A 27,599-nucleotide genomic window follows, 5' to 3' on the forward strand; every position below is an offset into this window, starting at 1 on the left:
AACCTGATGGCCACATATCCTCCCCCCTTAGACTTCAAAGTAGGTACGAGGACCCACATCCTCCATCAAAGGAGAAAACACATACATATGTGCAAAGTGACGTGAAGAAAAATAAATAAGTGTCAGTGCATGTGCATTGGCTAAGCCTTGTGTCCTGGTAACAGAAAGTGCCCAGCTTCTGGCCAAAAGGCCTAGCCTAACATTGGTTGTCAGTGCAGAATCCCCCATGGCATTGGTAGTCAGTGCAAATGTAAAATATTACCCCTTACTACCAGCAAGTAGCAAGTTCCCATCAAGGACAGCAGCTTTGTAGAACTGACTTAGCCCTGGTTCACATATGTGCATTCCTGCGGGCCGCGTTTTGCACGGGCACAAGAGCCAAGTTCCCTAGGATACGCAGGGAAGAAGTCCCTGCACTTCCTTGGAAATCACAGCCCGCAAGGGAACCTCGGTTCCCAGTGCAGTTGCGATTTCCAATGCGGGTGGCGTGCCATTAGAATTAATGGCACCCGCCCGCGGGTCCGCATTCCTTTTTGTGATTGGTGCGGCTCCACGGATTTTTGTGCGGATCCGCAGCGGCACCACCCGCACCGATGTAAACCTAGGGTTACAGCACTATGTTAGGGCCAAAAAAGTAGAAGCAATTAGATTACACACCTGATTCTGTCTCTTCTAGCAGGGACTATATTATTTAGTCAGTTACACACAGGTAGCCAGCAAGTCAATATTACAACAGCCATTATATTGTACAAAACAAATGTTAGAAACACACCTTGTATTAAATGTCTATTTGTAACATCAGCAGGTTATACATATAATTTGAAATATTTTAAAAGAAACTTAATTTATGAATTTGTGTAATGAAATGGTCTCAGAAGTATAAACTTGGTTTGTTCTTAGACTAGAGCAAAATTATACATATACGTGTGTGTGTGTGTGTGTGTGTGTGTGTATATATATATATATATATGTATGGCAGACCAGACTGTAGGAGATGTGTGGCAGCCTCTCCACAGTGCCGCCTCTGTTTGCCAGTAAATGCCGCTGGGAGCCTGGACAATTTGCCAAGTGGATTGGATAACAAATTTCTCCATAAATTATTAATCCACACTCTTGCCAAAAATATTGGTGCCCTGGATATTTCCGCCTGTTTCCCATTTCATATTTTATGTATTCCTCCCCCCCTGTGGTGCATTCTGGGAGCAGCACAAGCAGATCCGTTAAGGTTTAGGCATAAAATGTGTCTAAAATAAGGACTGTCAGTTTTAGCTATACCAACCAAGCAGATTTTCCTTTCAGTGCAGGTTACAAATTAAAAAGTGGAAACTAATTGCTTGTTAAAGTTTTTTACTTGCATTTGTTGGTTCTCAGCACTGAAAAACTGATGGCAGATAGTAATTAGCACAAGGAAGGGGAAGAAGGTCATCACCCATAGCAACTGTAGATTTAGAAAAAAAAAAAAGTATCAAGTTAGTCCTCACTCCTAACCATTCCCTCAATCAAGCCCAAAAATGTAATCTAAGGCTAGCCATAGACAGATCAAATTTCTGTCCTGCAACCATGGAGAGCCGTCCCTGCTGGGAGAACACAGTGATTATTGCTAGCAGCTACAAAAGCCATGCAAAATCCAGCAGGCTGGTTGATTGATCGATCAACTTGGGTACATTCCGCCTGCCCATACTTGGTACGAATCTCGGCTGGTTCCTGTTGAACCAGACAAGATTTAAACCGTCTACGGCTGGCTTAACTCCTAAATTAACTCTAATACAGTGAAATATGGACAATGGAAAACCAACTTGAAACTGAAAAGTAACCTTTAAGACATACGAATTGAACCCACCCTGAACTGGGTTCTGCTCCAAATCCACCAGGCCTCTATGCTAGCACCTCTCAACACCAAAACTGCTTTATGAGCACATATGCTCACATTATTAATTCTCCACTGATCAGATGAAGGAGCACTATGGTGATTAACACTTGAAGAGTAACTTTACCATTGACCACCAGTATATGGGTAGACCTCTCCACAAACCATCAATGTATGACCCTTCCTACACTGACCACCAATGTAAGTGGGGCATTACACCTCTGACCACCATTGTAGGGGACATTACACCCCTGACCACCATTGTAAAGTGGCATATCACTGACCATTTGTGTAGGGGGCACTACACCCCTGACCACCATTGTAAGGTGGCACATCACTGACCATCTGTGTAGGGGGCACTACACCCCTGACCACCATTGTAAGGTGGCACATCACTGACCATCTGTGTAGGGGACATTACACCCCTGACCACCATTGTAAGGTGGCACATCACTGACCATCTGTGTAGGGGGCACTACACCCCTGACCACCATTGTAAGGTGGCACATCACTGACCATCTGTGTAGGGGACATTACACCCCTGACCACCATTGTAAGGTGGCACATCACTGACCATCTGTGTAGGGGACATTACATCCCTGACCACCATTGTAAGGTGGCACATCACTGACCATCTGTGTAGGGGACATTACACCCCTGACCACCATTGTAAGGTGGCACATCACTGACCATCTGTGTAGGGGGCATTACACCCCTGACCACCATTGTAAGGTGGCACATCACTGACCATCTGTGTAGGGGGCACTACACCCTTGACCACCATTGTAAGGTGGCACATCACTGACCATCTGTGCAGGGGACATTACACCCCTGACCACCATTGTAAAGTGGCATATCATTGACCATCTGTGTAGGGGGCATTACACTGGCGACCAATGCAAGAGTAAACTTTGTAGAACTCATTATTTGTATGTAGGAATGTGAGTTAGGGACCTTAGATTGTACGCCCCTTGAGGGTTAGGTACTGATGTGAATGTACAATATATATGTAAAGCACTGCACAAATTGACGGCACTATAGAAGTACCTATAATAAATAAACTCCAATATGTAAAGGTAATATGCCATCAATGCAATGGGAAACATTACAGACCTTCAATGTGTGTAGTCACTACACTACTGATCTCAACTGTGAAAGGAGCAACATATGGGCACAAATGTAAAAGGGTTCTATGCTGTTCACAAATCTAAGGGACAACTTCACCACTGGCCACCAGTGTAAGGAGGCACTACACTGACCAGTAAGGGGGGAACGTTTCCACTGAGCATCAATGTTACAAAGTGCTTCACCACTGACCACTACTGTAAGGTACCCTTCTTCACTTACCAACATTGTAAGGGTGCCTTTCCCCACTGACCACCAATGTAAGGGACCCTTCTTTACTAATTACCTATGTAAGGGCTCCCAAACCAGCTGCTGCCTGAGACCTGTGCAGATAACCACACTGGAAGAAATACAATTCAACATCCAGCTTACTTCTAGTCCATATACATCTAAAGCCCTGATGGAGGGCCATTTTTGGACCCCTGATGGAGGTGCATTTTTGGACCCCTGAAATGCATTGGCTACTTTTTTGATTGTCTCCCTGATCCTTGCTAAAATAAAGTCATATCTGGATCTTTTCATTGGTATCACTGGGAGAAATGGTGGTAAGTGATCAACTGCCACCTTACACTGGTGGTGTTGCGCTGCAATTCCCATTTTTTTTTTTTTACTCTACGCTACAAACCAACAAAACTGCGGAGATCCTCAGGGTTGTAGAAGTCGCCTGCCGGTAATCAGATTATCTATATCAACATCATCATCATTATGTTGATATACTGCGGCAGTGTGGCCACTCTGCTCTGGATCATGTAGCAGATGGATCATGATCCAGCATGTGGCTGTTTTTTTCTTCATGCAAAGCAGGGAGATAAAACAGTCACATCTCATAGTCAAAGCAGCACACATTACACTTGTTAGGCACAGTTAACCCTTTGACTCTAGATATTATCCCTTTCCCAGCCGGAGTCATTAGTACAGTCACAGTGTGTAGTATTATCACTGATCTCTCTTTTTTTTTTTTACCAAAGACATGTAGCAGAATACATTTTGGTCTAAATCTATGAAGAAATATTTTTTAAATATTTTATTGCATATGTTTTATAGCAGAAAGTAAAAAATATTTTTTTACAAAATGTTCCGTCTTGTTTTGTTTATATAATAATAATACAAAAAAACACCCCAGGGGTGCCCTGTTAGTAGAGTCGGAGAATAAAAATGGTTAAATAGATCTATAGATATGGGTTGGTTAACAGGAGGGGAAAGAGAAGGTAAGATTGAAATGGACGGGGGTTTTTGTAGTGGCAGGGGAGGGTTTTGAGGGGGGTGGGAATGGGGGTAAAGTGTATGTATTTGATGTGACAAAAGGTATACTGTTGCTATTTGTATTGTCTTTTTAAAAGAAAATTTAATAAAAAGATATAATAAAAATAAATAAATAAATAAAAAACCCAGTGGTGATCAAATACCTTCAAAAAAAAGCTCCATTTGTTTGAAAAAAAAAAAACAATAAAGATGTTGTTTGGGTACGGCGTTGCACGACTGCGCAGTTACCAGCTAAAGTATCATAGTTCCAAATAGCAAAAAATGGCCTGGTCATGAAGGGGGTAAAATCTTACAGAGCTGAAGTGGTTATATTTCGATAGAATAGATATACCAATAAGAAAATCTCATGGGTCCAGCCCTATTTTTCCACTTCCCTAAATCTTACCAATGTAAGGAGGACCCTTCTCCTCTGACCACCATTGTAAGGAGGACCCTTCTCCTCTGACCACCATTGTAAGGAGGACCCTTCTCCTCTGACCACCATTGTAAGGAGGATCCTTTTCCTCTGACCACCATTGTAAGGAGGATCCTTCTCCTCTGACCACCATTGTAAGCAGGACCCTTTTTCTCTGACCACCATTGTAAGGAGGACCCTTCTCCTCTGACTACCATTGTAAGGAGGATCCTTCTCCTCTGACCACCATTGTAAGGAGGACCCTTCTCCTCTGACCACCATTTTAAAGAGGACCCTTCTCCTCTGACCACCATTGTAAGGAGGAAAGGAGGACCCTTCTCCTCTGACCACCATTGTAAGGAGGACCCTTCTTCTCTGACCACCATTGTAAGGAGGACCCTTCTCTACTAACCACCAATATACGTAGGTACCTCCCCACTTACCAATGTTGTAAAGGGGCACTACACTGACCATCAGTGTAAGGGGGCAGTTTATTTCAGGTACTTATATAGCATCGCCAATTTATGCAGTGCTTTACATATATATTGTACACTCACATCAGTCCCTGACCCTCAAGGGGTGTACAATCTAAGGTCCCTAACTCACATTCATACATACACATACTAGGGACAATTTAGACAGGATCCAATTAACCTACCAGCATGTCTTTGGAGTGTGAGAGGAAACCCACACAGGCACAGGGAGAACATGCAAACTCAAGGCAGATGGCATCGTGGCTGGGATTCAAATCAATGATCCTATTACTGCCAGGCGGAAGTGCTAACCATTTAGCCACTGTGCTGCCCAGTTGATCACTTACCACCATTTCTACCAGTGGTACCAATGAAAAGGAACTTTTCCACTGACCACCATTCAGGGCAAGTTTATTTAAAAAGTATCTTGAAAAAGATTTGCTTGTTATAGAAATGTTAATTGGCGTACCATTTTTTTAAAATACCAGTATGTAAATGGAGCCTTTGGTTGAACTACCCTGACCCCTTCTTTCTTATCCTACTCAAACCTGGCACTTGTTTCGGTGGGGAGGGTCTAGTGTAGCAATGTGGGAATGTTGCGTTGAGGGTTGGAATGTCGACGTAGTCTGATAGACATCAAAAACTACACAGCATTCATTTTGCTCTATCATGACAAAGAAAGAGGTGAAAGTGTTCGATATAGGTCAGGATTTCACCTGCCTACCTCATTTTAGAACTACATCCCTCTATGTACTAAGTCTGGAGTCCTGCTTTAGGTCCTGCTAAGTTCTCCCAGTCAGGATGTAGTTAAGGTTCCACTCCCCGAACACTTGGCTCGATATGTGAAGCGGAATTCCTTGCAGACAGAAACAACATAACAGAAGATGAAAGGCGGGAGAGCAGCTAATTAAATGTTCTTGCTTACTGTCATTTTACGAGCTATTTTTCAGCAATAACTTTTGGGGGGGGAAAAAAAAGTTGCAGACATTTTTTTTTTCCCTGAAACTGAAACCAGATGAGAAAGTCACTGTGGAAGTTTTTATCTAACGGCCTGTATATTTCCATCCTGGGGGAATCTCATCTCAGCATACATTGCACAATTCCATCCCCCCATTTCAATCAGATCTGATGAAAGTGTTCAGTTATTAAAGCTGAACTCCGGGGACGAAAAATCTTCACCCTTGCAATGAGTCCTCTTCCCGCTCTTTTTTTGCCTAGGGGATGATGGATAACGTGATAAATGTAGGATGCTGACTTCTCTTCCTGAAAATGCTAATGCCTGGCTGTCATCCACTGTACTTTCAAAGTCACTGACCCAGAACCAGCATGCTGATTAGGAGTTCAGAGCATATTAAAGTGGAACTAAACTCCCAAAAGGAAGTTAGTTCCACTTTAACACTCCCTCACTTCTCAAGCAGAATTGCAGAATTCTTTTTTCTGTTTTCTCTGATCTTTTTTTTTTTTTCCAATTTTTAAGACCAGGACCCCCAACACTAATCCACCCTAGGCCAGAATGTCCTGTACCTGGTCCTGCAGCCTCCTGGGATACTTACATCACATCTTCCAGGAGGCTGCAGGATTGGCACACAAAGTGTCCTGGGGAAGGGGGGTCTGGAAGGCTGCCAGGTTGGGGGGGGTCATCAGGGCTGGTTTCCTGCACCTAGAAGAGGCAGTCAGTTGAAGCGCAGGACCTGCAGTGTGACACCCAAATAGCAGATCACAGCGGGATAGTGCTAGATTCGCTGTGCAGGTGAGTATGTACATTGAAGAGCACTGCAGGTAAACAGTAAGACACCGCTCTCTCCTCTGCCCCTCCATTGCTTACTGGAGCGCCGGGCTGGGAGGGGGCTGCTAGTGACTGGCTCAGGCTGCCCGCAGTGCGCAGAAAAGTTGAGCCAGATGCCGTTTAGGTATCTGAATGGATCCTAATGTTATTGTCTGGATTGTTCCAGAGTCTGGATCAGCTGTGTGACATCAGCCAACAGCAGGCTTTAGCCTGCCGTCAACGGATTCTGGGTCACAGGAGTGCAACGGAAGTGCACCTTTGTGACCCACATGAGAAATATGGCCAAACAAGCTTTGGCCTTACTTCTCTTTTAACCCATTGGCGCCGACGCCTCCCGGCCCTTTAAGGGTTTCAGAAGCTGGGAGGCGGGGCGGGGTTTTAAGGTCATGTCACCGTCGTGATTCGCCGGCACGGTGGTCACATGATCGGGAAAGGTCCTGATCGAAAGAGGAGATCGGGACCTTTCCGTGAGTACAGGACATGTGTGCTGGGAGCGTGCAGGGCGTGCACTCTCAGCACATATGTTTTTCTTAATTGCACACAAATGTGCAGCTGCTCGGCGTCTAGGCCCAGACGGCGAAAGACCGCACATTTGCATGCAGCCAGTGCGAAAAGGTTAATGTCCATGGTTTTAGAATGGGATGTCTAACAAGCTGTGATGGTCAGGTTTCTACAGACTTTTGGCCATATAGCATAAATAGTCGGGTTTTTGCTCATTGGATCAAGGTCCAGTTACTGACAAGGTTACTTGGATGTCATATAACAGATCATATTGATTTCTCTGCTTTGATAGGAATTCTGTTTCTATTTTTTTTGTAATTATTGTTGGGAACCTGCTGCACATAAGATTTTACTAGTCAGATGGTGCTGGACACACATGTGAGACCTTGTTTTATTGGAAACAGCAGGATATGAAATTACCACTTCATATACAGTTAGGCCCATATATATTTGGACACAGGCACAATTTTAGATTTTTTCAGGTAATTACCAAAACATATTCCACCTATAGTTACATAATGGATATAGTCTGAAAGTGTATACTCTCAAATTTAATTTGAGGGTATGTACATCCAAATTGGAGGAAGGTTTTAGGAAATACAGCTCTTAAGAGTAGCCATCCCCCTTTTTTAAATGTTCCAAAAGTAATTGGACAGTGGAATCAAAAGCTGTTTTATGGCCATGCGTGGGCTACTCTTTTGTTATTTCTTCATCAATTGAGTAGGTAAAAGGTCTGGAGTTGATTCTAAGTGCGGTTTTTGCATTTGGAATCTGTTGCTGTGAACCTACATCATGTGTTCAAAGGAGCTGTCCATACAAGTGACACAGGCCATTATAAGGCTTCAAGAACAAAACAACTCCATCAGAGAGATAGCAGCAACATTAGGAGTGGCCAAACATCCAAACTGGAGGAAGGGCTTAGGAATTACAGCTCTTAAGAGTAGCCATCCCCCCTTTTTCAAGCGACCAAAAGTAATTGGACAGGTGAATCAAAAACTGTTTTATGGCCAGGTGCGGGCTACTCCTTTGTCATTTCTTCATCAATTAAGCAGGTAAAAGGATGTACATACCCTCAAATAAAACCTGAGAGTGTGCACTTTCAGCCCATTATATATAGAGCTTGAATATGTTTTTGTCAATACCTGAAAAAAACTAAAATTGTGCCTGGGTCCAAATATATATGGACCTAACTATATCTTACCCATGTAGGTCCACTAGGAAGAACATGCATTATACAGAACACTACCACCTATTGGCACAACTAATAAACACAGTATACTTTATGAGAATGTTTGTTGCACCTATGTCTGTATAAACAGTATGCTAACAATTATTATTATTATACAGTATTTATAAAGCGCCAATAGTTCTCTCAGCGCTGTACATTACAAAGGGGGACAGAACATGTGACAGAACAATACCAATACAATGCAAAACATGAGGGGATCGAGGGCCCTGCTCTTTCAAGCTTACAATCTAGGAGGGAGGGGATAGTGGTACAGGAGGAGAAAGCTGTGGGGGGATGGAGTGGTGGGAAGAGTGGAGGAGGTCGGTCAAGTTAGCAGGGGGTGGGGTAGGCTTCCCTGAAGAGATGGGTTTTCAGGGTGTGCCTAAACGAGAGGAGAGTAGGTGATAATCTGATGGGTTGGGGCAGGGAGTTCCAGAGGATGGGTGACACCCTGGAGAAGTCCTGGAGGCGGGCATGGGTGGAGGAGACCAGGGAACTAGAGAGAAGGAGGTCTTGTGAGGAGCGGAGTGTGCGTGCCGGGCGGTACTTTGATATTAGGTCAGTGATGTAGTTCGGGGCAGTATGGTGGATGGCTTTGTACGTCAGTGTTAGGATTTAGAATTTTATCCGTTGCAATTATTCAGAGATCCTGTCTCATCCCCCATCATTTGGATCCCATACCCCCAAGGGGTTTGGATACCCCATGTAAGAACCTCATGCATAAAGACTTGTGATGCAAAGCCTTATGAATTCTCTGGATATTTGCACAAATCACTCCTAAAATGCGATCTAGTCCTAGTAATAGATAAAATCTGACTTATGAAACAAATAATGGACACAGCAGTTTACAACCACCCTTAGTTTGAGCGGCGGCACTGTCTGTATGAATAATAATAATCGCGTCGGGCCCGTCTAGGCTTTCTCAGATGTTTATGTTTGGACGCTTGCTGTTTCCTAGTACGGAGATGTGTGTACAGTGCCGGGAGAGGGACATATACAAGAAATAATTGTTTTCGGGCCTAGAACCAGGAAAAACTGCTTTTCCAAATTAATCCAGAGAGAGCAATGAATCTTGACCATTTCATATCACACTTCATAAAACTGCAGTCATAATCCATAAAACTGACATTATTAGATTAAAAATGCTGCACTCCTTCTATAGGGCGCTCCTTCATTAGACATGCCATGGTTTTATAACCTAGGCCTACATACCCAATTACTCTGATTAATGCCGTGCTTAATAAGGACAAGCGGGCCAGTCGCAGCACCTTGTGATCATCGTACCGGGCCGGATTGAAAGCATGGGGCCAGCAATGCCTCGCAAAGGTGGTTTTAAAGGGGATCTCCCCGCCGAATAAAACATTTACTCCGTAAGTGCTGTGAAGTGAATAGCTATTGACCACTTCCTCTGTTTGTGGAGGAACGTTTTACAGAAAGGAATGTTTTAATAATTTTTGGGTCTATAGCAGTAAATGAAAGCAGAGGCATTTGCAGGCTATCACTTCTAAATATACTTCAGGCTTTAGCAGGGTTGAAGTCATGGATCTGGAACAAGTGAAGTCAGATCTCTCCATCTGTGTCAGTCGGTTGAAGAATAAATCCAGAGGGCCCATGTAGCATTATTAGAAAGAGGAGAGCAGTAACAGTACCAGTATATTTATTTTCCCCTTGACAGGAAATCCATCACACAGACATTTTCCAGCAAGCCGGTTATGATAATGAACATTTCCAAGAGTTTCAAGCATTTATAGACCTTCTAGGGATTCCCAACATTTCCTTGATCCTTGCCGTGTATAACCACTCTAAGGCTATGTTCACACTAGCTTTGTCAGCAGTTGTCAGACAATCATTGGGAAGCGTTTTTAAGGCTTCTCAAACACCTATGAAAATTCTGCACATGGCAGCACACAGTGCTGTTCACACTGAAGCGTTAGCGTCGCGTTGCAGCAAAACTGACGCCTCCTGTTGAGCCAGGAGGAGTTGAAGCCTCCCATTCAAGTCTATGGTGAAGTTCCTCAAATGCCTGGCTGGTGTTTGTGGGGCATTTGCCAGGCAGTTGCGAGGCATTTACGGAACGTTAATACCATTAAACTTCATTATAGGCGTTTGTGGTGCAGTTTTAACGCTTGGCAAACGCCTATCAAATGCCTCAAAAATGCACATAGGGCATTTGGGGGGCATTTGAGGAGCATTAAAAACACTTCCCAAACGTCTATCTAATGCCTGTCAAAGCTATAGAGGCGTTTGGCAAGAGTTAGAAATAAGTCAAGTGTGAATGAGCCCTTAGGCTGCATTTAGACCTACAGTTGCAGTCAGACATACATGCATCTGCTGGTACTCAGGTATTGGAATTCATGTAAAGCAAGAAGAGATAAGAGGTGATGAAGAGCAACACTGAACCTTACTCTGTCACTATTGCTTATCTTCGGTGGAAACAGTTACATCAGGGTCTGGTTTTACCCTGCTTGATTCATCACCCAAAAATGGGTAACATCTTATTAACAATAAAAGATCAACTTCTGATCTGACCAAATATTATTATATTATTATTATACAGTATTTATATAGCGCCAAAGGGTATGCTCAGCGCTGTACAGTCGCAAGGGGGACAGAACATGAGACAAGACAGTAACAATACAATACACGAGGGTTCGAGGGCCCTGCTCTTTCGAGCTTACAATCTAGGAGGGAGGGGAAGGTGGTACAGGAGGAAATGGCTGTGGGGGATGGAGTGGTGGGAGGAGTGGAGGAGGTTAGTTGTTAGGTGGGGTCAGGTGTTAGGGGAGGTTGGGGTAGGCTTCCCTGAAGAGGAGGGTTTTCATGGTGCGCCTAAAGGTGAGGAGGGTAGGTGACAATCTGATGGATTGGGGTAGGGAGTTCCAGAGGATGGGGGAAGTCCTGCAGTGGGGTGTGGGAGGAGGAGACCAGGGAGCTAGAGAGTAGGAGGTCCTGTGAGGAGCGGAGGGCACGGGCACTGTTGTGCTGTATTATATCCTGTAGCTCACTGAATTTTAAACTTCAATATCCTGGTGATGGAATCTTCTTCCTTTTATTCAGGATTTCTCCAGACTGTTCCTTGCTTCTTGGAGTCCCGCCAAGAAACTAGTGCTGCTCCTATGTGATGAGCACGTGATTGTGTTCAAGTCATTTTCCCTCCACCTACTTGCTGACAAACATCACTTTCTGTCCTGAGCTCATGAACCAGTCCAATGAGTTCATTAGCATATAAATCTCCTAGATTGTAAGCTCCAAGGAGCAGGGCCCTCGATCCCCTCGTGTATTGTATTGTTACTGTATTGTCTCATGTTCTGTCCCCCACTATAATGTACAGTGCTGAGCAAATTTTTTTCGCTATATAAATACTGTATAATAATAATAATAAATGCAGCAAGAAAAGATATATGTAGCCTGAAAGAATGTAGGTTATTTGGACAATGCTCTTCTGACTGGTCTTCTCCCCGGAGATTGGATGTTGAACCATTGAAAAGCCCTGTCTAAGACAGACACCCTAAGACATTTACTATTACTTTAATCTTGAATAATCTCCTTTGTGTGTCTCTCTGATTTAGTTTCACTTTGTATCTAGGAACTTCACTTCCCTTATTTCCAGGCTAAGTTATTGTCTGGAACCTTGAACCAGGCAGAGACAGAAAGTGCAGTTAAAATCATACCTTTAATGAAATAGTAAATATAACATCATAAGATCAGGAACGTAGTCAAAACAGAAGCCAGGATTTGGATGCCAAAGCAGGTTATCAGACGAGCCAGAGTCAAGAAACTAGAAGTCAGCGTAGTCAGGAGCCAAAAATCAGGAACAGGAATCAGAAGAGAAGTCAGCCAGACCAAGTTGTACACAGGAACACAGGCAGGAGCACACTGAAGATCATAGACCACGCAGGGGTAAGGAGGAAGCTGATTAAATAGCAAAAAGGGCTGGCTGTAGGCTGGACTAATGAAGCAGGTAATAGTATCTAGGTGAGTCACTTTGGAGGCAACCAGTAGCTGGTAATTAACTGACAGATGAGCAGTTTCTGAGCACTAAAAGAAAAGAGCTGCTCGTTAGGTAGCAGGAGCCCAGCCCTGACAGTCATGCCCAACTGCAGCCCCCATCTAATGATAGTTCTCATTAGCCAGTAAGCACCCTTCTACTGGACAGATTTCAGGCAAGCCCAGTCCAGCCTCTATTTCCCCTGTCTAATGATAGTGCTCAAAAAGCCAGTTAGTACCCCCGTTGGACAGGTCGTAGGCAAGTTCTGCCCAGTTACCATTACCCTGTCTAGTAGGAGCACTTTAGTGGCCATTAAGGCCCCTCTTATTGGCTAGGTTGCAAACAGGTGGACAGGACTTAGCCAGAAGACATGAAAGTCAAGCTTACAGAAACAAAGTGAAACTAAATCAGAAGAGAGCACAGTAGAGGGTTCTTTGGCTAGTAAAGCTAAAATCACACAACTTACAGTACCTGTTAGACTTTAAAGTGGTTGTAAAGGCATTCTTTGCATGAAGGTAGAAAACCTTCTGTCTGCAGCAGCCACTCCCAGCCCCCCCAATACTTGCCTGAACCCCATCTCGATCCAGCAATGTGCACAAGAGCAACAACTCTCCCCAGTCTCTACCTCCTCATTGGCTGAGACAACAGCAGGAGCCTCTGGCACCCCCTACTGTCAATCACAGTGAGGAGAGAACAGGGGTGGGTGGGCTAAGCGGTGCTCCATGTGTGAATAGACACACACAGCAACTGCTCAGGAGCAAGCCTGCTTGGGTGGAGGGGGGGGGGGGGGGGCAGGAGCACCGGTGGGGTACCAAGGACAGGGAAATTGGGGCTGCTCTGTGCAAAACCATTGCACAGAGCAGGTGAGTATGACATGTTTGTTATATTTTTTAATCTGCCTTTAATATTACTTTAACTTACAACAGTTTAAAGAGCAAACAGATTCACTTTAAATACACAGTATTGGTGTCTCCTGGTGGGCAACTGCAGGACACTGATGTCTTGTGCTCAATGCCTAGAATTGCATTTTATTGCTGAGGTGGATTTCAATAAAGACATACTTTAGGATTGTTTTTTATAAAAGCAGGCAGTGATGGTTTCCCTACATTCCTAACATTACCCATAATTCTACTCTCACCTTGACATGATGACACAAATGACTTCCTTATGATGTACACACTGCCCGTCACAGGAACATGCAGATGGACAATCAGGATTCTTCAGTCATATCAAAGGTTGTGCCATCGTTTATCTCCATCAAAAGACACCAGGCTGTATTTGAAAGTGACATTATGCTCCTCTCAAAAGCAATCAAATTTGTAGGCATGAGTAGAGATATACTTCTAAAACAAACTCCAGATTTCACAATTGTGGAAGGATTCAAGATTGCATTACGTCACTCCTTTCAAAAATGTTTCAAAATCCAACTTGGGCAGAATTTTTTGAATGGAGAGAGGAACAGTGAGAACAGTGCTGGTCAACCTGATAAATACAGAGGGCCTCAAGTGTGATCCTCAACATGTTCAAAGAGCCACATGATAGATTTGTTTCTGTAAATTTGCTAAGAGGACAGAAGGATAGTGAGAAGGGGCGACAAAGAGGCAAAGAGTACTTCCAAAGAGATACAAGCTGAACTCCAGGGTCAATATATATCAGTGCCTGATCATACCTTCCGTCAGTTTTTGAGTGAGAGTAGACTCTAAGAAGGAAGACCACTGTCAAAGGAGGAACACCCTTCACTGTTGAAAGATAATCATAAAAAGCCAGACTGGATTTTGCTAAACTGCATATTGACAAGCCACAATGCTTTGGGGGAAGAATGTTCTGTGAGCAGATAAGAAAAAACTGGAGATTTTTGGCAAGTCACATCACCTCAATGTCCACAGATGAAAAAATTAAGCTATTAAAGAAAAGAACAACATACCTACTGTGAAACATGGAGGAGGCTCAGTAATGATTGGGGGCTGCTTTGCTGTGTGTGGCAGGGACGCCATACATTTTTGTAGGACACAATGAAATCTTGAGGCTGTCAAGGAATTCGGGAGCTAATCATGCTGCCCATTGTTTGGAAGCTCTGTATCAGTCACGGGTCATGGGTACCTCAACTGAATAAAGACCCAAAACTCACAGCTAAAAACACACATAAGAGCGAAAAATTGGTCTATTCTGAAGTGGCCTTTGATGATTCCTGATCAGAATCCTATCGTACTGTTGAACAGAAATACAGTATGCAATCTGGAAAAGATACCCTTCAAACCTGAGGCATCTGAAACAGTTTGAGAAGAGTGGGTGAAACTAACAGTTGGCAGGGGCAGTCTCATTGTGAGCTAGTTTATCTTTCCTGTTGCGTATCTGTTCCAGGTCAGCAAATCACAAACTGTTAAAGATAGAGAATTAGAATATTTGACAGGCAACTTATCAGAAAAAAGTCTATTATGGCATCCCAATGCCAAGTTTTCTTTTCAGGGCCCATTCACATTTTTCCATTTATATCAGCTGTCTTCCATTGAAATCAAAACGTGCAATCAAATGTATTTCCACATGAAGCATGCGTAATGCACTTTTACATTAGTGGGGGTCGCTGCGCAAGTCAAAGCACAAGAACTCGCATTTGTGTGATGGCACATATTTGGATTCCAATGGAAAATGCATCTGGCAAAATTGGACACGTTTGAATAGGCCCTTAAAGGCTAACTCCACTTTTTAGATCCCTGGTGGCCAACCTGTGGCCCTTTGGCACTTTTTGTGCAGCCCTTGGGTCCTTTGCAGGCACTAATCCGTGTTTCGATGTTGTGTTGTTATAGCAGTGATTTCTAGCAGTCTCATGTAATATTTCTCCAGTCTAGGGTTATCTACTGAATCATGTCCCCAGCCTCAAACAGCGCTTTTAGCATGTTCAAAGTTTCTGACCATCTCTTTCATCAAGTCCATAGTCTCTGCCCATCTCCTGTAGTATGTCTGCAGTGTTTGACCATCTCCTGTATTATTTCTGTAGTGTCTGACCATTTCTTGTATCATGTCTGCAGTCCCTGAATATCTCCTCCACCCCGCTACAGTCTCTGACCATCTCTTTCATCAAGTCCATAGTCTCTGACCATCTCCTGTATTACCGTATGTCTGCAGTGTTTGCTCATCTCCTGTATCATTTATGTAGTGTCTGACCATTTCTTGCATCATGTCTGCAGTCCCTGAATATCTACTCCCCCCTGTCCACAGTCTCTGACCATCTCTTGTGTCATGTCTTCAGTCTCTGACCATCTCCTGTATTATGCTCATAGTCTATGACTACATCCTGTTGTGTGTCTGCTGTCTCTGACACTGAATTGTATGTACAGCCCTTTAGTGATGTCAGAGGATGCACTTAAAGTGATTGTAAAGAGCAGCCTCGATCCTCTTCTTCTTGGCTCCCCGTCCAGCAGTCCTGGCTCCTTCTTATCTCCATGTGCCACCATAAGAAGCTGCTTCCTATGGTGGCACACATGCAGGCTCAATCCAGAGCTGCGCTCAGTGTGTACATTGCCACGCACATAGTGTGGGTCAACCCTGCCCACCGCTCCCTCATCACTGGATTCGATTGACAGCAGGAGGAGCCAGTGGTTCCCACTGCTCTCACTGAGTTCTATGAGGAGGGAGAGAGAAGAGAGCAGAACCAGATCAAAATCTGGCTCAGGTAAGTATTTGAGGGGGCTGACAATAGAAGGTTTTTTTTGTATCTTAATGCAGAGAATGTATTAAGGTAAAAAAACTTCAGCCTTTACAACCACCACTGTTGTAGAACATGTTACAGGTTGCACCCATGTGAATGAACTACAAGACCCACCTTCCACCACGGCAGATTGACTTGTTGGCTATCATTAGAACTCTTATTCCATTGATACTTCCTCCAACTCTCTACCTGGAAGTCTGTACATGGAGCTGGAGAAAGAGTCTTTGGTCACCTGAACATTGCACCCACACCCCACCGCGTGACCCGCACAAATACTTGCAGCCGCAACCACCCACACAGAGGAATGTGGGACCCACGGGATGGGTGCCATTAATCCTAATGGCACGCCACCCGCACTGGAAATCGCAGCTGTACTGAGAACCTTGGTTCCTGTGCGGGCTTCTATTTAACCATCTCCCGTCCGGCCGCTGTATATAAACGGCCGGACGGTGGCAGTGCAGGGGCGGGTGGCAGTTTATAAACGGCCTCCCCGCACCGTGCTTGTGCGCGCTCCGGTGCCCACTGTGTCCTCTGGACACAGTGGAACACCGATCGTCGGACGGGACTTCTGTACGAGGTCCCGATCATGTGATCACTGATTGGCCAATCAGTGATCACATGCAGAGTAGTAAGCAAGATGTCACTTGTGACATCATTGCTTACTACGTGTAAAATCTGTGAATGGTCACAGAGGTCACATGGTACAAGGCTATTCACAACAGCCTTGTACCATGTGACAAGCTGTGACCAATCACAGCTCACACAGTAGTTCTCAATGGCTGCAGGAATGCAGCCAGGGAGGAGGAGAAATGACTGCTTTTACATCCTTTATGGGCGTAAAAGCAATCAGTGTAAAAAAAAAAATCTTCATCACACCCCACAAGTAGTACAGTGTCACCATGGTGACACTGTACTGATAGGGTGACAGTATGTAAAAAAATAATAATAAATAAAAAATAATATAAAAAAAAGTAAAAAAAAAATGTTTAAAAATTATAATTTTTGGTTATAAACTAATTTGGGTTATTTTTTTTGTACTAAAAATATAACGGACTAAATTTTGGCCAAGATTTATGATGAAATACTATTTATTTTCAAAATTTTATAAGAACAACTTTTTTTCAAAATTTTTGGACTTTTTAATTTACATAGCAAAAAAAATAAAAATCCCAGCAGTGAATAAATACCACCAAAATAAAACTTTATCTGTCTCAAAAAACGCTAAAAAAATTAATATGGGTACAGAGTTGACCACGCAATTGTCATTCAAAGTGTGATAGCGCTGAAAGCTGAAAATTGGCCTGGACAGGAAGGGGGTGAAAGTGTCCGGACTGGAAGTTACAAAATAGTGCAGGGACTTCTTTCCTACGTGTCCCGGGGCGCGGCAGCCCTTCAAATGAATGGGCTCTCATGTCCACGCAAATCGTGACCCGCACAGGTGTGAACCCATTCCTTCCTTTCTTCGCAAACAATAAAATCGACAAAGTATTTTTCCGCCTGATGACCCAATGGCTGGTGCTTATCTAGTATGGATTGCCCCATGTGGACAGTTGTCACCCCATGGAGTTGGTATTGTTCAGACTGTATGAATATTTGTTCGGATTTACCCATGATGCAATTCTCTTGGCAAGCCTGTCTCCGCACAGCGTTACCTGCACCCCACTTGTCACCTCCTCCCATTAATTGCAGCGGTTATAACTCCCCGCCTAATACAAGCAGCGACAGGAAATGCTCGTTATGGGGTCTTAGTCTGGTAATGAAGCGGCGCGTCTCCCATCAGGGGCGTCATTGTTTCCCCGGCCCGTGCATTCCAGCCACTTTATGGCTTCTGTTTGTTTTTATGGTGCAGTATATTGAATTTTTCCCCTCGCTGCTTCAGCTGGTGACATATCCCCCTGCAAGGGGCACGGGCCTGCTACATGTTGGGGCTAATTCATCAGTCATGCTCACAGGCTGCTCACCGTCCAGAGACATGAATCATAGCGCGGGGAACGGTCGTTAACGAGTCAGGGTAATGCTTTGCATTCATTAGAACCTCTTAGACTCAGACGTGTTGGGTTTAACAGCAACTTAAAGGGCCAGTAAACAAAAATTATTATTTTTAATACTGGTCATTGCACAGACTAAGGCCAGGTTCACCCCTGTGCAGGTTGCGTTTGAGCCGTTTCTGCATTGCGTTTTGCTCCTGCGTTTTTGACGTGTTTTGATGCATGTTGCGTTTTTTTTCTTGTTGCTAGGCAGATTCAAAACGCAGTAAAAACGCATGCTTTTCTGCAGCGTTTCCATTGAAGTGTGTAGAATCAAAAACGCTACTTTTTGCATTAAAAAAAGTCCCTTTCCAAAAAAACGCAGCGGGTGAAAACGCAGAGATGTGAACGCGTCCCATAAGAAATCATGTTAAATGGACTGTACTGCGTTTCTGCAAAATGCTGCAGAAAACAATTAGGTGTGAACCTGGGGTGAGAGTAAGTGTACAATCCAAACACACGCGTTCCTGTGTGATGGATGTGTGTGTAAGTGGGTGCTGCAGCGAACGTCGGCTGGAACCGAACAGAATCAGCAAGGGAGAATGTCACCAGCACACCGAGGATCACCAATATGAGTCCAAAAGTTTTAATGAACAATCACATAGTTACAGCAAGACAACGTTTCGGAGTCTCGCAGGACCCCTTCATCAAGCATCAGCAGGCATTTTGATCACATGCCTGATGAAGGGGTCCTTCTAGACTCCGAAACGTTGCCTTGCTGTAACTATGTGATCGTTCATTAAAACTTTTGGACCCATATTGGTGATCCTCGGTGTGCTGGTGACATTCTCCCTTGCTAGGGTGAGAGTGCCACAGAGACACAGATTCGCTTACTGATAATGAAGAGAGTTTCTTTATGGAAGGAGGTATTTTTCGATGCACAACTGACTTCCTGCACAATAATTTCATAGGACAGTAAGTGCCAATTGTCTTTTTATTCATCTTTCTTAGAATAAAGGAGAACTGGAGCCAAATGTACAATCAAAAACCATGCGTGTAAAGTCTTACCAAAATATGTGTAATGCCATTCAGTCTCATGAGTCTGAGCACTCACCCTGCACGGCATCACTGTTAAAGTGTTACTAAACCCACAACAGTACAATCAGTCTGTATATGCAGTAAAGCATGCTTGTTATACTCACTGTGGAACATAAGGGGTTAATCCTCTGCATTATGTAAAAAGGCTGTTTGATCCTGTCTTCTCTGATCCTCCCCTCCCAGTGTCCCCCTCTTATCTCCTGATAAGACATATTGTGTAGAGACACTCTGCACATGCTCAGTTTGGTGTGTATTACTAGAGAGTTTTTCTTTTTTCTTGGGAGAGCGCATGTGATCAGCACAGGGCCAATCAGACCTGTCCAGACAGAGATCAGAGGTTCTGAATCCTAGAGCAGAAAGAAAACTCCCCCTGCAAGCTTTAAATATATTTTTCAGATTTTTTTTACATATGAAAAAGTCATTTTAACATATATTTTTACATATATGTGTAAATGCAATCCAAAAAATGTAGATTTGTATTTTTAAAGACATACAGTATATTTGAAATGTATTTTTAAAAATATATTTTGTAATAAAAACGCATTTCAGCATCTGAATAGGTGTGGGTACATCTGAAAATCACGGTGGTGAATTGGAGTCATACTCTGTCAAAGTGGTGTTTTTTTGGGATTTTGATATATATATTGAAATATATTGACTATGGCCAAAATTGTAGCATTTCATATATATGTCAATATATTTGGGAAGAATATTTTTAAAATATATTTAAAATATGTTTTTCTTCTATGTGGGCAAAAAAAGGTGCAGGAGGTACTTAAGTGCATATGTTGTGTGTAGGGCAGCCCATTCAAGTGAACGGCTGTCCTATGCTGTTGCACAACAAATGCATAGAACACGCTTAAGTGTGTCACACATATATGCTAGGCCCCCTTTTTTTAATAATAAATAGTAATAATCTGTTTATTTTTCCAAATGTAGTTTGAACCATCTGACAGAGTGCGTTTTATCTTGATACTTTCTACTTTACAACTACTGTCCATAATGCAGATGCTACCCAGTGTTCATGTGAAATTATCTAACTTGCATACAGGTAAAAATAATTTTAAAAACTATCTTTGTGGAAATGAGTATAGAATGTATTAATGATACCGGACGCAACGCGTCAGGAGGGGAGGATTGTGATGTCATCCCGCTGGTCGGGACATCCATGGGACTGTGCAAAGGCTTATGAACAGTACAGGAGTTTCTTACATACAGAGATGCCAGTGTTCTCTTTTTTAATGAGAGTGTGATTCTTTTGCTTCAGAAATACATTATTTATTTATTTCAGGTACTTATATAGCACTGTCAATTTACACAGCACTTTACATATATATTGTACATTCACATCAGTCCCTAACCCTCAACGGGCGTACAATCTAAGGTCCCTAACTCACATTCATACACAGACTAGGGCCAATTTAGTCAGGAGCTAATTAACCTTACCAGCATGTCTTTGGAGTGTGGGAGGAAACTGGAGTACCCAGAGGAAACCCACACAGGCACAGGGAGAACATGCAAACTCCAAATACATTTTACACAGTTTGCACTATGAGCTCTCGTTGTGCTCTATGGCTATTAACCCTTGATAAGGAGCTGGAGGTAAAGCAGCCTGCCGAGGAAGGTTTTTGAGGACACATAGATTTCAGACTGTGTTTGACCTCTTTTGCTCAATGAGGTCCATCTGAATAGGTGTGGGTACATCTGAATCTCCCGGAGGTGAATTGGAGTCATACTCTGTCAAAGTGGTGTTTTTTTGGGATATAGATTGTCGCGTGTAGAGAATTGCACAATTTATAATTCATGGAACTGCTGTTTGGAGAATATTAACCTATGGATTTTGGGATATGTGGTTCCTGACATGATTCTTTTTTCACGCGTGGTGCACATACGGCTATAGTTATTATTATACAGGGTCTTGCTCATGGAGCTTACAATCTAAAGGAAGAGGGAGGTGACACAAAATGTAATAGCTGCAAGGGGTGACTGATGGAGGTGACACAAGTACAGTTCTTAGGTGGAGGTGGGGTCGGCTTCCCTGAATAAATGCGTTTTCAAGGACTGCCTAAAAGGCGGACAGGGCGGGAGCTAACTGGACATACTGGGGCAGGGAGTATTTATAGCGTCTATATTTACTTCACTGTTTATCACATTTTTTTATAGCATTTAGTAGGGATTATATGTGAAGGCGCGCTGCACTATAATATATATATTACATTATTACATTACATCGCGTTTATATAGCGCCAAAGGGTTTGCTCAGTGCTGTACAATAGAATAGTGCATGAGGACTGAATGGCGGTGGATTATATATATTACATGTTTTGAGGGTGTTCGCTGTTCTGTATGAATTTCTTTGATTTGTGGATTGGGTAGCATGGGAATATTTTTTTTTTTCAAATTTAACCCTCATGCACACTTGACGTTATTACAGCGGCTGTTTTGGACTTTTGACATTTTTGTTACAGCTTGTAAACTCCTCATCATGTTATGCTATGTGCAGGGGCGGACTGACAACTCATGTGGCCCCCGGGCAATAAGGGATCATGGGGCCCCTGTGTCCTCGCCTACACTCAAACCACACCCAAAAAAGCCTATGAAAGGTACCAGGGGCATCTCATGGGGCCCCCTACTGACCCCGGGCACTGAGTTCCCGAATGGTCAGTCCGCCCCTGGCTATGTACACATAGACTGTAATCAAAACGTTTTTTGGCTGGAAAAAAACCCAGGACTAGTGGGTTGCTAGAGGAGTTTTTTAGCTGTAAAAATGCTCTAACACTGAAAAATGCGGCAAAACATAGCAAACCGACATTTGTGGATGTTTTTTGACCCCCAAAAAAAAATTGGGGGGGGAAACTTGATAAAAAACGTAAACGCGGAAAACGCCCCTAATTGCAGCAAAATGCCATTAAACGCTAATGTAAACACACTAAAAAAAGCTGAAAAACTCAAGTTTTAAATGAGAATTTACACAGCTTACATTACCAGCGTTATAATGTCCCGTGTGCATGAGGACTGAATGGCGGTGGATTATAATATAAAGACATGTTGTATTATGATATTATATTGAGCGATTATTATTATTTACAGCATTTTCCACAACGGTTTGGCAAGTGAAGGCAGGCAGAGACCACACGTGCCACTTACAATAGAACGCCAGCCAAAAATAACAAGATAAAAATGAACAGCCTGTTAAACAAATAACAAAACCAGCTTTTGTTTCATCATTCACTCCCAAGCAAGAGATTCCTTCCGCAGTACTTTTTTCTGCCACTAGTTGTCCTCAGTCTATTGGCCAGCATTATTCAACCCACTTCCTCAGAGCCCAGGTCATCCTGGACCTGCCTCTACCCTGTGAACAGTGAAGGAGAAGCAGCACAGTCTCGGGGCTCATCTCTCTTGCACTCTCCTCTTATCAGCTTGTTCCTTGTCATGACATAAACTAATCGGCTCCTTGTGCTGCTTCTTCTTCTCACACTTCAACCCTGCCGTACATGTACCGGTACTGCTTACATTTAAAAATTACATTTAATGGAGCAATGTTGTGTCGTTTGTATAAAAGTCTTTAAAGTACATAAAACTGTAAGAAAGTGACTCTGTACCTAAGAGCTAACAATCCAGAGGGAGAAAGAGTAGATAAGCGAGTAAGAAGAGTGTCAGCTAATTGATTACTGCAGGTGATAACAATGCAAATGTCAAAGATGATTCACTGCCCAGGACTTAAGGTGGGAATACACAATTAGAAAATCGACCGATCGGTCATCCGACGACCGAGAGGCGTTCATTTGTTGGTCGAAATCGTGGCCCACATTAACCAATCTTAAAAAAATCGTTCGTCGGGCAATACGTAGTGTTGACATCTTCCGTACAAGTGGAAGTGATGCGGTGTGCGTGTGACCTTGTAGGATGAGAGAAGAAGAAGAAGCGCCTCTAAGTGCAGCATAACACTTTATTCAGGTTAAAAGGTAGAAACACTCACATAGTTGAGGTTAATATAAATATTAAAACCGTAATACGGTGTAAACATCGGTCCGGTGGGTGTACAGGGTGAGGAGCTGTCATCACAATGGAAGATAGTGTAGTCAGCGTGTCATTGGAGCAGCGTGGTGGCTGGAGGGGAACAGCTGTGGAATCGGCCGGCGTGCATGTCCTCCCTCAGAGCTGGGTGGGACGCACGGTGGAATGCAGCGGCGGCATGGCCGTGATGACGTCAGATAACCAGGATGCAGTGCGACGCGTTTCGGAGCATGCGCTGGCCAGGAAAGGCAGAAGTGCGCTCCTTTATCAAGCAGGACCTTGTAGCCACACCCTTCCGGCCAGAACGAGCGATATACACAACAATGACCAGCAATGAGTATAATATCGTTTATTACATGACCTATATACATAAATAGTGATACATAAAATATAATCTGCACAATTCTGCTTTCATCATCTCATTCGGCCAATCTACTTTTAACATTTGGATTTTTCGTTCGTGTTTATGAAGATTCCTTGGACATAAACATCCGGGTCATCTTCTGTTTCCGCTCATGCGTGACAACATTCGATAGATTTTTTTCGTACGACCGTCATACCACCGCATAGAAAATCGGTCGTTTGTATGCGAAACAAGAACATTTTTCACTGCTGTTCAACCGGATTTTTTCGTTTACAACATCATTATCGGTTAAAACATCCTGCTCATCAACGAAGAGAAAATTGTTCGATCAGTGGTTCCGCAAAATTTTTCATACGATTTTCTTATCGTGTGTACGGGGCATTAGGCTAGGTTCAAATATGTGCGTGTGGTGCGGCTGTGGATCCGCACGAAAATCTGTGCATCCGCACCACCCGCAGGGAGGAATGCGGATCCACAGTGGGTGCCATTAGTTCTAATGGCACGCTGCCCGCACTGGAAAACGCAACCGTACTGGTAACCGAGGTTTCCATGCGGGCTGCATTTTCAAAAGAAGTGCAGGGACTTCTTCCCTGCGTGTCACGGGGTACGGGAGTCCATTCAAATGAATGGGCTCTTGTGCACAGGGGCGGACTGACGATTTGGAAACTCGGGCACTGCCTGAGGGCCCGGGGTCAGTAGGGGGCCCCATGAGATGCCCCTGGTACCTTTTTCATAGGCTTTTTTGAGTTTGGGCAAGGACACAGGGGCCCCATGAGTTGTCAGTCCGCCCCTGCTTGTGCCCATGCAAAATGTGGCCTTCATGGCCGCATATATGTGAACCAGGGGTACATGTCTGTCGGTTATGGTAGGTAGCACCACGAGGCACCATATTGTATGGGTATGTAGGCCGCGGTAGTATCGTACTAATGCCTGGTGTTGCTGGGGAAGGGTTAAAGAGCGGGATGCGATTGTAGGATAACTCACCACCCACCGGTAGGGTGGGATCCTCCCCAGCTCTACAATCCATGCAGTCACTGAGCCCTAGTTTGCTGGCTGCGGAGAGGCCTGGAGCAGGCCCTTCATGGCTGACATTCCAAATTACACTGCCCAGCCCAGCCCAAACATCGTGTCAGATTAATGGCTGTGACTTTGACATATTCCAGCCAGGAAACCCCTCCATAAAAACAAAGCCCCACAAGTGCCCCTGGCATCCTGCAAGAGAATTTGTCTGTTTTGGCCCCAAATAATGGAATAAGATTAATCTTCAGCAATCTGACATGAGCAAGAAATGACTTTTTTCTAACATTTATTACCCATTTCAGCAGTCGGTCGTTTGATTTTTCTGCAGTAACCCTTTCATTCCCACCTGAAGATTTGTAGGGGAACTCAATAGGATTGATTTAAATAAGTTAAAGTGAACCTGTGCTTTGCCCATGCCAAGCAACAAGTTCAATGAATTGTTCACCTTCCTCCCTGCATATGTACTTTACCTTACTGTATGTACTTACCTTTGCCGTTCTGTTCTGCGCCTGAAGCTAGGGGAAATACTGGTACTTCTAGGTAGGGGGGAGCATGTGCAGGGGCGGACTGACCATTTGGAAACTCGGGCACTGCCCGAGGGCCTGGGGTCAGTAGGGGGCCCCATGAGATGCCCCTGGTACCTTTTTCATAGGCTTTTTTGAGTTTGGGCAAGGACACAGTGGCCCCATGATCCCCTATTGCCCGGGGGCCCCATGAGTTGTCAGTCCGCCCCTGAGCATGTGACTCTCTTCTTCTTCCAGTGAAATGATGGTTGCCTGAGTGTCCAGTCGCCAGCCACCACTTGTGCAAGGCCTGACCAAATCAGCTTGGAGCTTAAAGTGGTTGTAAACCTCAGACATGAAATATGAACAAAGCATATCCCTCTATAGTGTGTACTTGTCTCAATTAAGAGCACAAAATGTTATTTCTGTCTTTATTCCTCTGCTATCAGCATGAATCACTTCTGACAAGTTTTCCTGACACCAAGAGAAAAATGGTGACAGGGGAGGGACCTCCAGCAGATTGACAGCCTCAGCTTTGCTCCCAGCTGTGCCGCCTGCTGTCGTTCTTCCTTCTGGAGAAGGAGGAGCTGGAGCATGCTGACCACCAAGGAGGTACTGGGAGAAGGCATAATCACTGGTTGTTGGTGATGCCAGCAGGTTTCTACTCCTTAGCAACCACCCACCGGCATCCTTAACAACCAATGTAAAGTGAAATGTTAAGGAGCCGGCAACCACTGACATCCTTAACATTCAGCTATTCACCTATAATCACTGTAATGCAACACATTTAAAACTCACTGTGTGTGTTTTAGAACCACTGCAGTGTGAAAGCAGCCTTAATGGGATGAATGTGACAATTGTTTGTGATACACCGCTTTAACAAACGAAATGCCATCCAGTTAGGGTTTACATCTACTTTAAAGTGTTATTAAAGCGGAGCTCCACCCAAAAGGGGAAGTTCCACTTTAAGCCTTTGTCCCCCGCTCCCCATTAAGGATTGGCCTTTGGGGAGCGGATACCCGAATTTGACAGGTACCCACTCCCACTTCCGCTGCGACCGCCTAGGTGATCGGAAGCGGAAGTTGTCCTCCCCCTCCCCCGTAGTCTTCAGGGACACATGACAGGTCCCAGAATACTACGAGGCCATTCACAAAGCGCAGCGCTTCTCGCGCATGCGCAGTGGGCACCCGGCTGTGAAGCCACAAGCTGTCACAGCTGGGTGCCCACACTGAAGATGCCAGCTCCAGGGAGAGAAGACGGCTGGTGAAACCAGCGGTGGTGAAGACACCGCTGGACCGAGGGACAGTTTTTGTAGCTGCTGACTTTTATTTTTTTTAGGTAGAACTCCGTTTTAAACACAAGATCTATATAATCAAAAGAAGTTCCATTACTCACATGCTTGCTTAATTGTTATTATCTTTCATCCTCAGCCCCCTTGTGTCTTTAAAAAAAGAACTAGACGATCTGTTCAAGATTGCTTCTGCCTATAGGGTGGTTATGTTGCCTTACAGGGTCTCTCTGGAGACTCATTATAGCAGGCCTTACATTTGCGGTATCCTGCACGCCAACACACACAGGTCTATTTGGGCATACATGTATGAGAGCTACACGAGGGATCATGGGACATTTAGTCCCAACATGACTGGTGTTGACAGCACTCGCTCCCCAAGCAGAAGTTCAGGGAAGTGGCCTGGAAAGCCATTAAGTCACTTTATATATAGCAGTAAATACAATGTTTGGGAGCACAGTAAGGAAACAAAATGTAATAGTTCAGCTAATGAAGTGAATCTAAAACCAAACATTAAAAAACTGAAGGTTAAATACTACTTGAAGTTGTTTACCTGGAATTCAGCCTTAGTACAACTTTTGGATCAATTTTACTTTCTCAAGAGTGTGAAACCTCACCTCCTCCATAAATCCTTATTTTTATGTCTTTCAGGTTCTACTTATTCTCAGTGGTAACCTCAGCTTCCTAAATTGGCTTACCATTGTGCCATGTCTCGCCTGTTTTGATGATGCCAGTTACAGCCTCTTGTTCAGCTCCAAGGATGGGTCAGTCAGACACCAAGTGGCCAAGATCCAAAGACAAGACGCCAGCAGAGACAGGCTTCCGAAAAGTTATGGTAAGCCCTTGGGTATATTGAATTGCAAGTTTAGATATATTCTTTGTTTTCGTAAAAGAAAAGTCCATGTTAAGTGGAATTTGGTGTGTTTAGTCAAGAATCGTTTCTTTTCCATTACCTTGACAACTTCTGTCAAAGGATCCAGCTGATGATGAAGGCCTTATACTAAGTCATCC

At 43.9% G+C, this 27,599-nt stretch overlaps 1 protein-coding gene across 1 annotated transcript in view; it reads left to right on the forward strand.

Moving 5' to 3' along the window:
* Nucleotides 1-27,599, forward strand: part of LMF1 (lipase maturation factor 1) — a 506,204-nt gene that overhangs the window by 419,633 nt on the left and 58,972 nt on the right. The window contains exon 7 of the mRNA XM_089656039.1: nt 27,240-27,423. Within this exon, the coding sequence (XP_089512165.1) occupies nt 27,240-27,423 (184 nt within the window). The remainder of the gene's footprint in view (nt 1-27,239; nt 27,424-27,599) is intronic.

This window comes from Staurois parvus, unplaced genomic scaffold (assembly GCF_062004578.1).
Source record: "Staurois parvus isolate SC_StPar_1 unplaced genomic scaffold, SC_StPar_1.0 ptg000882l, whole genome shotgun sequence".
Classification (NCBI taxonomy): Eukaryota; Metazoa; Chordata; class Amphibia; order Anura; family Ranidae; genus Staurois; species Staurois parvus.